Source organism: Rissa tridactyla, chromosome 7 (assembly GCF_028500815.1).
Source record: "Rissa tridactyla isolate bRisTri1 chromosome 7, bRisTri1.patW.cur.20221130, whole genome shotgun sequence".
Taxonomy (NCBI): Eukaryota; Metazoa; Chordata; class Aves; order Charadriiformes; family Laridae; genus Rissa; species Rissa tridactyla.
Window position 1 is genome coordinate 6,485,297 of NC_071472.1, and position 12,422 is coordinate 6,497,718.

Consider the following 12,422-nt stretch of genomic DNA (forward strand, 5'->3'; position numbering starts at 1 on the left):
CATCACCCTCAGAGTGAGAAATTTCTTCCTAATATCTAATCTAAATCTCCCCTCTTCCAGTTTGAAGCCATTACCCCTCATCCTATCACTACATGCCCTTATAAAAAGTCCCACTCCAGCTTTCTTGTAGGCCCCTGTTAGATACTGGAAAGCCACTATAAGGTCTCCCCAGAGCCTTCTCTTCTCCAGAATGAACTTCCTGGATTGCTTGTGCCCTGCTGTGTTGTCCCTCCAACAGATTTTGGGGTAGTTGAAGTACCCCATGAGGACCAGGACGTGTGAACACAAGGCCGCTGCTATCTGTCTATAGAGGGCCTCATCTGTTCTGTCATACTTATCAGGTGGCCTGTAGCAGACCCCCACTGTAACATCACCTGTCCCTCCTCTCCCTGACCCATAAGCTCTTGGTCGGCTCTTCATCCATCCCCTGGTGGAGCTCTGTACATTCCAGCTGGTCATTGATGTAGAGGACAACACCCCCTCCTCGTCTCCCCTGCCTGCCCTTCCGAAAGACCTTGTATCCTTCTATTCCAACACTCCTGTCATAGGAGCCATCCCACCATGTCTCCACGATGCCAATGAGGTCATAGCCCTGGAGGTGTGTGCACGTTTCTAACTCCTCTTGTTTGTTCCCCACGCTACGTGCGTTTGCGTAGAGGCACTTAAGCTGGGTCCCTGTTGAAGCTGGCTTCGTGTCTGGAGTGGCTGCAATTCCTTTGTGCTGTTCTCCAGGTGGCCTTCCTTTGAGGTGTTTTACCCATATTTCCCCATTTACAACATATTTACTTCACTAACTTGCCATTACACTGGCCAGTTGCAAGTCCAAGTGAACGCATCAACTGAAACAATCAAACATTTGTGATCTCTGCTATGGAATGTTAGTCAGATGTCTGCTGCAGCTCACCACCCAGGACACCGCTTAAAGGCATAAAAAGCAAACAGGATCTGAAGGGAGAAAGGCAGAGAGACTTTTTCTCTTTAGACCTACCAATATATTCCGAAATAAAAGGACGGGGCGTGGGCACGCACGTGTTTTCCAGTATCGCTGGTATTGTACCTTATTTTTCTTCCTGCTGCGTAGCTTCCATTTCAAGTGAGAAAGACTGATATTTTGCACGCCACGGCACTAGTGCTGCTGCCGTGCAGTCGGCGATCTGTAGTCACCTGGAGAAGCCCAGCAAAGCCTGGTCTGATCCCCACCACTGGCTTCCCAGCAGCCAAGCTCCTGCCTACAAGAGACTTGCAGAGTTTGCTCTTCTGTGGCGGCAGCTGTATAATTCCTCTTCATTTTGGAAATAGTGCTGAATTACGGTGTGAAATTCCCACAGATTTATGCTATTCTTAGAGCAGCCATGTCTGTAGTTATTGCAGGTAAATGCTGTATCTTAAATGCCAATCATTTACTACCTCCCATTGGTTATTCTCCCAAATGACTGCTACAAAATGTAATGCTAATTATGCCACAGCTGGGACTTGAAAAATTTGGCACTTTGAAGTCTCTTCTCCCAGACTTTTGTTTTTTTAAATATATTTTCTTTGTTTTTTGTTTTGTTTTTTTTCCTGTTCTTATCTGTACCGCTGGTTGAATCATGAATATACATTCGCCCTTGCCTTGCTGGATCTGTTTTCTAACTCACAGAGGCCTCATGCAGCAAATCCCGTTGGCTAGCGTGGGGCAACTTGCCTGACTCAGATGGACAGTGTGTAGCTCAAAGCAGAAAATAAATGCATGTACATCATAAAGCTGCCAAGAAAACAGAAATAGTTGATTTGTACCGAAATTCATCCTGGGCCAGCCTGGAATGCTGTATCAATGTTTGTTACAATAACTTGCTTTCTCACAGTCTGACTTTTCCTGGGTGTGAAGTCAGTCAAAAGAGTTCATAGCTGCTTGCAATTTGTGCACATTACGTAATAAACTATTTTGCTCAAACGGTTTCGGTGCGAGATTCGCCAGAACAAACCCGGGGTGCGGCAGATCCCGGCGGGGGGTTATCAGAAGGCCCACGCACGACGCTGGCGGCTGACGTCAGCCCTGCTAATCCCTGCCGTCTCCAGCACTGAAATGGCTCACAGACTCGTGGCCAGGGTAGGTACAAAGAGGGAGAAAATCACCGTCCTCTTATTTCAGTGTTTTATTTTTTTTTCCGCTGTGTGTTAAGCGGAGATGCAGACCCACCTTTATGTACATTTACTTCGCCTTTTTTTCATTTTATTTTACTTTACCTTTTTTATTTTGTCTTTTTTTCCCAGCCAGAATGCACTTGCATCTGTCTATTTATCTACAAGGCCCGTAGCGCAGCAGAGAGACGGGCGTCTCATTAATGAATTTATCTTTTCAGCACTGCTGCAAGGCAGGGAAGTACTGTTATCACCTCAGCCACATCTACCTCTGGTTTAGAGATAAGGAAGCTACAGAAAGAGTAAGTGATTTGCCCAAGGTCAGGTAGTAGCCAGGGAAACTGAGGCGCCGCATGTGCTTGGCCAGGAGCAGTCCAGAGGCCGCACACCCAATGGAGAAGCGCTGACATGATAGGGCCAGCTACACCAATAAAGGCACAAGGGAATGGATGCAACGGCTCCATTTGAGCAGCAAAAGGTCTTTACAGAAAATTGTTAGAGTATTTCTTCAGCTTGTTCAGACATGGGTGCAAATGTTCCTTGAGACACACATATTTGCAGGAGATGGCGTCACCTCAAAGCAATGAAGGTCACCTTTCAGCAACCAAATCTCAGTAAATGGTGGTAACAACCCTTTGCGGCAGGTGTTAGCAGCACTGGGAATGCTTCCCATGGCATGGGCCGAGGCCAATGGTGTGAGGTTCAACATGGCCAAGTGCAATTGGGTCACAACAACCCCATGCAGCACTTCAGGCATGGGGAAGAGTGGCTTCCTAGCAGAAAAGGACCTGTGGTTGTGGGTTGACAGACTGAATATGAGCCAGCAGTGTGCCCAGCGGGCCAAGAAGGCCACCAGCATCCTGGCCCGTGTCAGGAACAGTGTGGTGAGTAGGACTAGGGCAGCGATCGTTCCCCTGTATTTAGCACTGGTGAGGCCCCACCTCGAGTGCTGTGTCCAGTTTTGGGCCCCTCACTACAAGAAAGACAATGAGGTGCTGGAGTGCGTCCGGAGAAGAGCAATGAAGCTGGTGAGGGGTCTGGAGAACAATCCTTATGAGGAGCAGCTGAGGGAGCTGGGGGTGTTCATCCTGGAGAAGAGGAGGCTGAGGGGGACCTTCTCGCTCTCCACAACTGCCTGAAAGGAGGGTAGCAAGGTAGAGGTCGGTCTCTTCTCCCAAGTAACAGGAGATAAGACAAGAGGAAACAGCCTCAAGTTGCGCCGGGGAGGTTTAGGATAGATATTAAAGAAAATTTTTTCACAGAAAGAGCTGTCGAACATTGGAACAGGCTGCCCAGGGAAGTGGTGGAATCATCATCCCTGAAGGTATTCAAAAGACATGTGGATGTGGTGCTAAGGGACATGGTTTAGTGGTGGTTTTGGCAGTGTTAGGTTAATGGTTGGACTCAATTATCGTGAAGGTCCCTTCCAACCCAGATGATTCTATGATTCATGAGCGGTGCCAGCATCCCTCCTTCTCAGGCAGCGAGCTCCGATGCCAGCCGTGGGTCAGCTCTGCAGGGAAGCACCTCAGGAGGGATGGGCAGGTTGTGTTGTGTCTCCTTACCAAAACGCTTTCCTTCAAGGCTCTCTGTGAGCTTGCACAAAGCCATTGAGCTCCAGCACTCCTTCATCTCTCCTGCTCCTCACCCTCCTATTCTAATTCTTCCCGGCTTGTGGCGTTCAAAACACCTGTGAGGTACACTCACAAATATCTGCATCTTAATGCAATTTGAAAAATAACGATTCAGTCCGGCAATCCTTACTCACACGTGCAGAGGCACTGAAGTCAGCAGTTATCTGGAGTGAGAGGAAATGAAGGCGCGAGTATCTCATCAAGAAGGTAACATGAGCATGAAGCAGAGACGGCAGAACTCCAGTCATTGCCATTCTCTCTGCGCCCATCCTCCTTCCTTTGCATACATCACTTCTTCTGTGGAGGATGTTTGCTCCACTCTTCTGTGTCATTACAAGCGTGTGCTCATAAACATGCTTTGGAAACACGTTACAGCACATCGGATCTGGCTCTCTGGGTCAGAAGTTCACCAGGATACAAGAAATACCTGACATCGGCATTTTGCCCAGCACAGAAAGCACTGGTGTCCCTTAAAGCAGTAAATAAATAAACAGAACAAATCTCTTAAAAAGTTACTCACAACATGGCTTTTAAATAAAGGAAGGGAAGGGATTCAGCTGAAATTCCACTTAAAAGCATTTTCCCGCTGATCTCTTCTCCTTTGCGAGCACACTGCCAGCACCCTTCTCCTTCCCGGGCACCTGCTGCGCTGGGTGAGCTCCAGTGCTTTCCGCACGGACACCGGGGACGCGGGCACGGAACGGGAGGGCAGGGTCAGCCCCTCTGCTCAGCTGCTGCCGCATGTCAGGGGGGGGAAAAAAAGACTTTGGACAATTTTAATGGCATCTCTCTGGAATCCTTGTTTTTAAGAAGCCTGACAATAACTAGCTCCAAATGGAAACCAGACCGTGTCATAGCAAATGCTTTTTTTTTTTTTTTTTTTCCCCCCAAATATTCTTCTTTTACTGGGTGTGCAGCCCCCATACTCCCGTCTCCGGTTTCTGGCTTGTATAGCTCCCAGGTAAAATTCAAACTACAGGAGGGCACTGGTGCGTGACTTGATAAATTTATCCTTTGACTTTCACCGCTTCCCCTGCTGTCACAAACAACTTTTGATCTTCAAAAGCGAAGCAGCAAACCTGGGCCAAGGGGAAAAAACTGTTGGGGTATTTTTTATCCAACATGATATACAGTCAAACGTATATCGCACCAGGAGGAACCGTGTCCCCGAAGTGGGACTATTAGAGATAGTTCACTATCGCCGGCTGAAGAAATGCAAAGCAACGGCAGCAGTCACGCTCTGCAGAATGTGACTGATATCTGAGAGTAAATTATTGTCAGCATTTGGTAATAATTTTCAAACTTTAGCTGGGATATCTGTATGTTTTGCATATTGGCAAATTACAGGTAACAGTGCTGAATAGTGAGTTACCATTGTAATTGGCTGTGTATATTTTATTAGGCTCTGATTATAGCTAATTGCCTCACTGAGGAACTGAAATTAAAGATAGCTTTGGATAATCGTGTCCCTTTAGTCAGTGGAAAAAGCCTGGCAGGTACAGAGGGCAATTCAGGTGCCTGAACATCCATCTTCAAATTGGGAAAAGTAAATCTCGTGCGTGCCATCCCAGCCATGACTCAAAATGCCATAGTTCAAACCATTTTAGGACGAACCCCCGCTGCTTTGGGATTTCCTGTGTTCAGAGGATTCAAGGATTTAGTGAATGTTGTTAATAAATACAAGGCTGAGGGTAAAAAAAAAAAAAAAAAAAAGACAGAAAATTTGATCAAATCATGTATACCCTGCACATGTGTTTCGTATATCCTGCATTACGTTTTTCCCTTCAGGAATGAGGCCCATGTCCCAAAGAATTGTCCCATATGTGCTGGAGGGGTAGGACGGAAGCTGTCAGGACAACGGCAGCTGAAGCTGTAGCTGTTTTGGAGGAAGGTGCCGGGGCTCTGAGCATAGGGATATCCTGCTTTGGGATGGTCCTAACTTCTTCTTGCCCCTCGTGCTCTATCAGTTTTTACTTTCTTCTGCCATGGATGTAGCATGGATGGGAATAGCCAGCTGATGTGGCCCAAAGTGTGCTTCCCAGAGAAGGGATCTAGCCTGTTTACATGCTTTCATCTTTGTCATACAAACAAACCAAAAACAGAGGAAAATAGTTTTGAATCCAGTTATTGTGTTCTTTGAGCATTTTATCCGCGTAGAGTCACCTCACTAAACTGAGCAGGACATTTTCATCCCCACCTACGCAGCTTTTTCACTGACCCTCCAAGTTCACCGCACTCAAATTCTTGGGTTTTAGTGATTCTCCACGGAGTCCTACCGCATTTGCCGTAAATGGTTTCTTTTGTGTGCATCCTCAGATGAATAAATGTGGGACCCAAGCTCCGGTGTGGCTGTCGCTGAAGTCCGAATCCCTGCCGCTTCCTGGTGAGAGCAAGCGGCTCACGGCCTGTGCTACCTGGCAGGTCTTCTTTGGGGGCACCAAGGACTGCTGCTTGTTTCGGATACCCGTTGCCGTCAGGAACTGCGGCGAGTTCTTTGTGTATCTCCTGCAGCCTACTCAAGGATGCATGGGCTACTGCGCGGAAGGTGAGGATCAGTAAAGTATTTATCAATAAGATTGCCTGTGCCTCTCTGGCTGCGTGTTCAAAGGTCCTGGTATTACAATGCACATCTCGGTGACCTTGCAAGTCAAGCATCGCTCCCGGTAAGATGCGGACCGTGTGGAAAATAAATCAGCAGCGGTCCAAGGTGTTCCTGAGGAACAGCTATTATTACCAGGGCAAAATGTAATCTGGTGTGTATTACTGAAGTGTTCTTTGCTTGGTTACAGTTCACATATAACCTTTCCTCCTGTCTTTGGCTCCACTTTGGCTTGAAGTTGCACAGCTAGTGAGCGGAGGCATCTCCGTTTTATTGAGGCACTGTATCCAGGATACTGTATCTAAGGTCTGTTCTTATCTTCAGTAATCCAGTATCCCCCCCCGCCCGCCCAAAAAAAAAATAATTCTGAAACTACGGAAGGAGAAAAACCCCAAACTGATAACATCTTTTTCATGACATTTATATAATTACTCTCGTCAGAAATAATTTTCAGCCTACTACAAGAGATCTAACCTCTGTTCGGTAGCTAAGAAACAAAGGAATAGCAGAAAGCAATTGCTCACTCCGTTAAACCTTCTGAACTTTGGAGCATGTTCAGGTGCATATAGATTTAGTCAGAAAAGACAGCTCTTTCTCAAAAGGAAAAAAATTACCTTTAGACTTTCCTTTCAGCATTTTTGGGCAGAGACATGACACACTGAGAAACTAGGGTTATCACCTTTCAATCAGGCAAAATTCAAGCTTAAATAAATTTTAGAGAGAGACATATCTGTTTTCTTATCTTTATCAATATTTTAACATTCCCGCATGAAGAAGAGGGAGGAAAAAAAGGCTCAAAGAAAGTGAGATTAATTCACTATGTGAAATAAAAAATATCCATTAAAATAAATGAAACTGCTCTTTCATTTCCATGATTCTTTCTCAGAAATGACTTTTTAACCAAATACCATCATTCTGCAGTTTAAGCTTGTCTTTTCTTAAACTATATGATTTCCACTACCTTTGCTTGAAGAATTTTTTACCTTTTAGGTGATTAGTTTTGTCCTTTCTGTTGATCCGTACTTGTTTGGTAATGTAAAGCTGCCTGCATTTTTCATAAAAGAAATCTTATCCCTTCCCATCTATCCCAAACCAAGGACTTACTGCCTTTTTCTTACCAGCGCTGTTGAAGCTTTCACCTTTTTCTTGGGCATTTCGGTGAGGTTTAGCTCTCCCAAAGTTTTTAACTTCTTGTCTTCAGGAGGGTTTTACAGTATCATGTATTGGATGGAAAACACCTGAAGCTGAAGGTTTTTATTGGGGGTTGTTAACTCATGGTCTTAAATTCAGCTGTGAAGATTGCACCCCAGGAGTCTTCATGTGGCCCTGGGGCTGGGTCCAGCTGGAGCCATCATGGCTTCTTGCCAGGGTCAATCCCTCAGCCCCATCCTTTAGAGGCTTGGGAACGGGACACCGGTCAGCACTTCTTAGCCGCAAAAGAAAATGGATTTAAAGCTTCATAGCTTGGCAGAAAGGACACGGCTGGGAAAAGCGGCGTACGTGCTCGCAATTCTGCTCGCATCCTCCCATGAGCTGATCACCTAGCTTTGTCCTTCTGCAATAATTTCCTGCAGAAAGTGATGACGTGAGCCACGGTTTGAGGCAGCTTCCCTTAGAAACAAAAGAGAAAAGGATATAAACAGCTGGCCCTTATTCATATTTTATGTAACTTGTTTCTTTTTCTTAACTCTTGTTATTTGCCCTGGACAGCTGTTAACATATTGGTTCTTCATTCTGCTGTAACAGCCTCGTACCTTATTCTCTTGGGCTCCCATAGTATTTTCTACGCTCCTCCAAAAAAGTTACTTAATTTATCTTTTCAAAGCATCTGCACCAGCTTCATGTTCCATTTGAGTTCAGGTCCCTGGAGATGAAAGAACATCACCCTGCAGTATTATACATCTTTTTGTTTCTACTTTCTAGGTGAGTTTAACAGGAAGAAAAGTTTCAGACTTCATTACTTGTTGAAGGCTATAGAAAGCAGGTTGTATTTTTAGAGCAGTGGCATTATTCTGGGCAGAGGGAGACTTTATTGAGCAGACTCAGCCTACGTACGTCCCAGAACACCCTGGAAAGGATTTTCACAGTGTGGCAATATGGGCTGGGTGCTCTCTGAGAGTCAGTTTACCTCTGCAAAATAATTATTTCTCATATTTCTTCTGTACTTATTGCAAAACTTGGATCAAAAGGCTGTGCTTCAGGGGAATGCAAAGCTGATGGCCTTTGCCAGAGTAATTAATTTGTATTAATCCGAGTACTTCATTTCAATAACATTTCTCTTACTGCAAAATAAAAAAAACAAGCACAAAAAACAGGTCAAATATTATAACAACAACAGGTAGTCAGTACACAATTAGGGATTTTTACCTTTAATATGAAATACATTTCCTTGCTTACATGGCTAATAATCAACTCACAAGAATATAAAAAGTAGCGCTACTCCCACATTTAGTAATGTTGAAATCCTCTCGTTGGGTGAACGGCTGTAATATTAAAGTAATATTTTGTGCCACGTCCTCCTTTGGTTTCCTTCTTGCAGACAAACTCACAAGCCTGGCTTTGCAACCAGCGATAACTCCCGAGCTTGTGCACGGTCGCGTCCACCTCAAGTGCTCCTACAGCCGCCCCTCCGCGAAGCCCCCGCTGCAATACCTGGTGGTGTGGTCGCGCCTCTCCACCCCTGGCAAGAAAGAGCAGATTCAGCGCGACACCACCCCGCAGTCATTTTCCTACGTCGAGATGAACGGCAGAAATCTCGGATTGGGAGACACGGTAATGTCCCCCTGCCTCCAGCAAAAAAAGGTCAAACACTCAGGGGCATCAAATCCTTTTCTTCAGTCTTCGTGGTGTTTTTATGAGTGCTGCTCCTCACTCGTTATACTTACAACTACTGCAGAAAGAAAAAAAAAAACCACACTAAAACTGTTTCACAGCAAGATTATTAAATAGCATTTACCAGATTCAGGGCCTGTAACATTTCTTTGAATCGCAGCGAGTTCACAGAAGCTATCCGTTTTGCTATTTTCTAAAGGCAACTTGAATCCTTGCACTTACATTACAGCTTGAATGCCATGAAGGTGGCATGAGTAGTAGGTACATGTGCCCGAGCTGATTTTTGCTTAGTATTTTTTGTATCTTGCAGCAACAAGAATTTGCAGTAGAGGCAGGCTCGGCTATACGCACTCAGTAATTTTTATACTCATGGACCAGAGACACAATAATATCTTTTCACAGAAAAAAAGGACAGTACATTTTAAAATAGAGGGAGGTTTATTTTATGGTCTTTTTCATGGTGTTCTGCCTCTCTGATTCCAAATTCTTGGTTCAATAGCATACTGAAAGATAGAGTTCATTACAAAACAATCTTTAAGAAGTATATTCGATGGCTTACATAGCAACACAGATCTAGTTTCAACAACAACAACAAAACAGAAACTGATACAAGATGTGAAAAAAATTGACTTGTGTATGAATTCATGGCCTTTCATGGTACAGAAACAAGACTTTTAAAGTTAAATTAGGTTCATAACTTTTATAGGCAGAGAGCCATTAGCGATGCTACAATGAGCTGAAAGAATAAACAGGGATAATGTCCTTGTGTTAAAAGTAGGTTGGAAATAGTCTTGGCATTTTGCAGCTCTTCTTTGAGATATTTAAGATATTTAAGAAATGTGAATTTTCAGTTCTTGAAAGGATGAGTCATTTATAACAGCAGCATAATCTAGATATTTTTTTCTCATTTCTCCTCGTAATTATGCCTCCTGAGTTCAGAGTCTGACTGATGCTGCCCTCGCTTATATTATAACACGAGGCAGACGATTCTGCCAGTTCAAGACAAGTTTGTGTTACAAAGAGATATTTTCATCAAAATAATTTCACTTGCAATCACTTCAAATCTAGTTTTAACAGTCCTGAGGGATCCAGAGAAAATATAGTTCTGTTAACTAGTAGCATCACCAAATCTTTATAAGACCATTTTTATTATATTAAGTTTTCAGTAAGCCCTTCTTTGTCCTCTGCTGAAACTACATGTTTAATTTAGCGGGTTTAGTGAGACTAAAATATTCTCTTCCTGGATAGATTTTTTTAAAGGTCTTCATGGCCTATTTGACTAATTATAATTATCCATAAATCACCACTGGTGAAAAGTAAGCAATGAAGCCTCAGCTGTAACTGGGAATTCAGTTTTACGTAATAAAGATTGAGAAAAGCATTTAGCCGTGTTTGCTGTCCCACTCTGGGTGTCTGAGAAGAGTCACAAAGGGGCAGAGTCTCCTTTCACTCCATCGGTGCAAGCCTGAAGCAACTTAGTAAGGGCTGGTAGGGCCACCGCAAAGGAAAGGTGATGCCACCAAAGGCAGAGTCAGACCCTGGGGACCAAACTCCACCGCACAAGGGCAGTTTATAACCTTCTGCCTGTCCATGAAAGATGTAGATGGAAGGCTTTTTTCCCAGGCAGCTTTGAAGGAAAGCCAGATCCTCACAGATAAAAACCGTATTAGAGGGGAGATAATGAACTGGGGGCACTTTCCCATTCTCCTTCCCCTTCTCTCCCCACAGCCCAGGGGTAGCATCCCCATGGCTGCGCACCGGCAGCGTGTGTGGGTGGTGTTCAGAGCAGAATTTGTCCCCCAAGGATGCAGAATTTGCAGCATTTTGAAAACTGATTGCTTTTGTTTAACCTACTCTTCCTCTACCTGCACTCAGCCTGAATTTGGGCTCAATACTTTTATGGTCTGAAATCAGCATCTTCTCTGTTCGTTCCTTGACAAAAAACTACAGCCAAGCAAAATGTGGGGTTTTTTTAATCACCTTTTGGGTGATTGATATCTAGGCTATTTTTTATCTGTCAGAAAGTCTCCAGGTAATGGGTTAGTCACATAATAGAATATCTATTGATATATTTTAATACGGAGTCAAACCTTAGAGAAGAGTTGAGATTTACTGGCCAACATTTCTGAACTTGTATCGACTAAACAGCCAGTTATATTTTAATAGCCATCATGTGTGCTTTTCTCCCCCATCTTTGGGCTCCAATTTTGTTATTTCAGGCAGTAACGTTGGCAGCATAATGTTCGCAAAACCATTGCAGCCTTAAATAAATCTATAACATGCCGCCATTTCTATAGAAATGCTGAAAGAAACCTACTCCATCTGATATGAAAATTCTGGCGTTCCTAAGCCTTATTTATGCGATAGTGACAGAGGTCATTTCATTCCTCGAGGCACAGCCATCTATAAATTATAGCAGCACACAATGAGTAATGAGTTATGCTAAGAAAGAAAGTTGTTTAGAGGAAAACCGTGCAGATTTTGCTCAGCACAGCAATCCAAAAGTTCATACGGTGAGGAGCAATTGTCACCGTACATAAACTATGATGAGCATTGTAAAATAAAAATGTTTAAGTAAAACTGGCCTTTCCAAGCTCTGTGCTAGAAGTGGCTGTTTCACATAGCACTCACCAACAGCAGAAGAGTACACCCCAGCCAAAGAGACTGTAAATTAGTGCCTCAGTATAGAAAATAACTAATTTTCACTCACAAGGGAAGAGAAGTGAACATTCCTCCTGCTTAAATACTAATCCCATCCCAGCCACTGGACTTGACAAAATCAACAAGAGAAATAGGAAGACCTCCCTATTTGTAGGTCATACCTGAGTTTACAATTTCTTTCTCAAGTTTCAGGCAGAAAATGAGGAGCATCGCTGCAGAAACAGAGTTCTGGGTAGACTTGGACAGAGATTTTAAAGCAGAAAGGGTCAGAGAAATGAGCAAAATTCTGCAGCTGATAAGACACCTCGCTACTATCTTGAGAAAGTTTCTCTCATTAGTAGATGAATGACCTACAGTTGGCCTCCACATACTGTTTGGCCATTTGGCAACTGGAAAGAGCTGCATTCTTTATATATAGCGAGTAGCAGAGTGACTGGAGCTGGGCTTCCTGCAGCATCAGGTCATGCTGCTGCACCGGCTCCCACCCCTCTGCAGCCAACAGCCCATCACAGGGAGCAATTTGTGTTCAAAAGCTTTACAGTCTGGGTTATTAATTAACTCAAAGTCAGAATTGT

General features: G+C 44.1%; 1 protein-coding gene across 5 annotated transcripts in view; it reads left to right on the top strand.

The window, feature by feature from the left end:
• LOC128912844 (von Willebrand factor D and EGF domain-containing protein-like) overlaps window positions 1-12,422 on the top strand; it is a 186,160-nt gene that overhangs the window by 44,324 nt on the left and 129,414 nt on the right. For all 5 annotated transcript variants that reach the window (XM_054209491.1, XM_054209493.1, XM_054209490.1 and 2 more), the window contains 2 exons: window positions 6,072-6,300; window positions 8,894-9,126. In XM_054209491.1, the coding sequence (XP_054065466.1) occupies window positions 6,072-6,300; window positions 8,894-9,126 (462 nt within the window). The remainder of the gene's footprint in view (window positions 1-6,071; window positions 6,301-8,893; window positions 9,127-12,422) is intronic.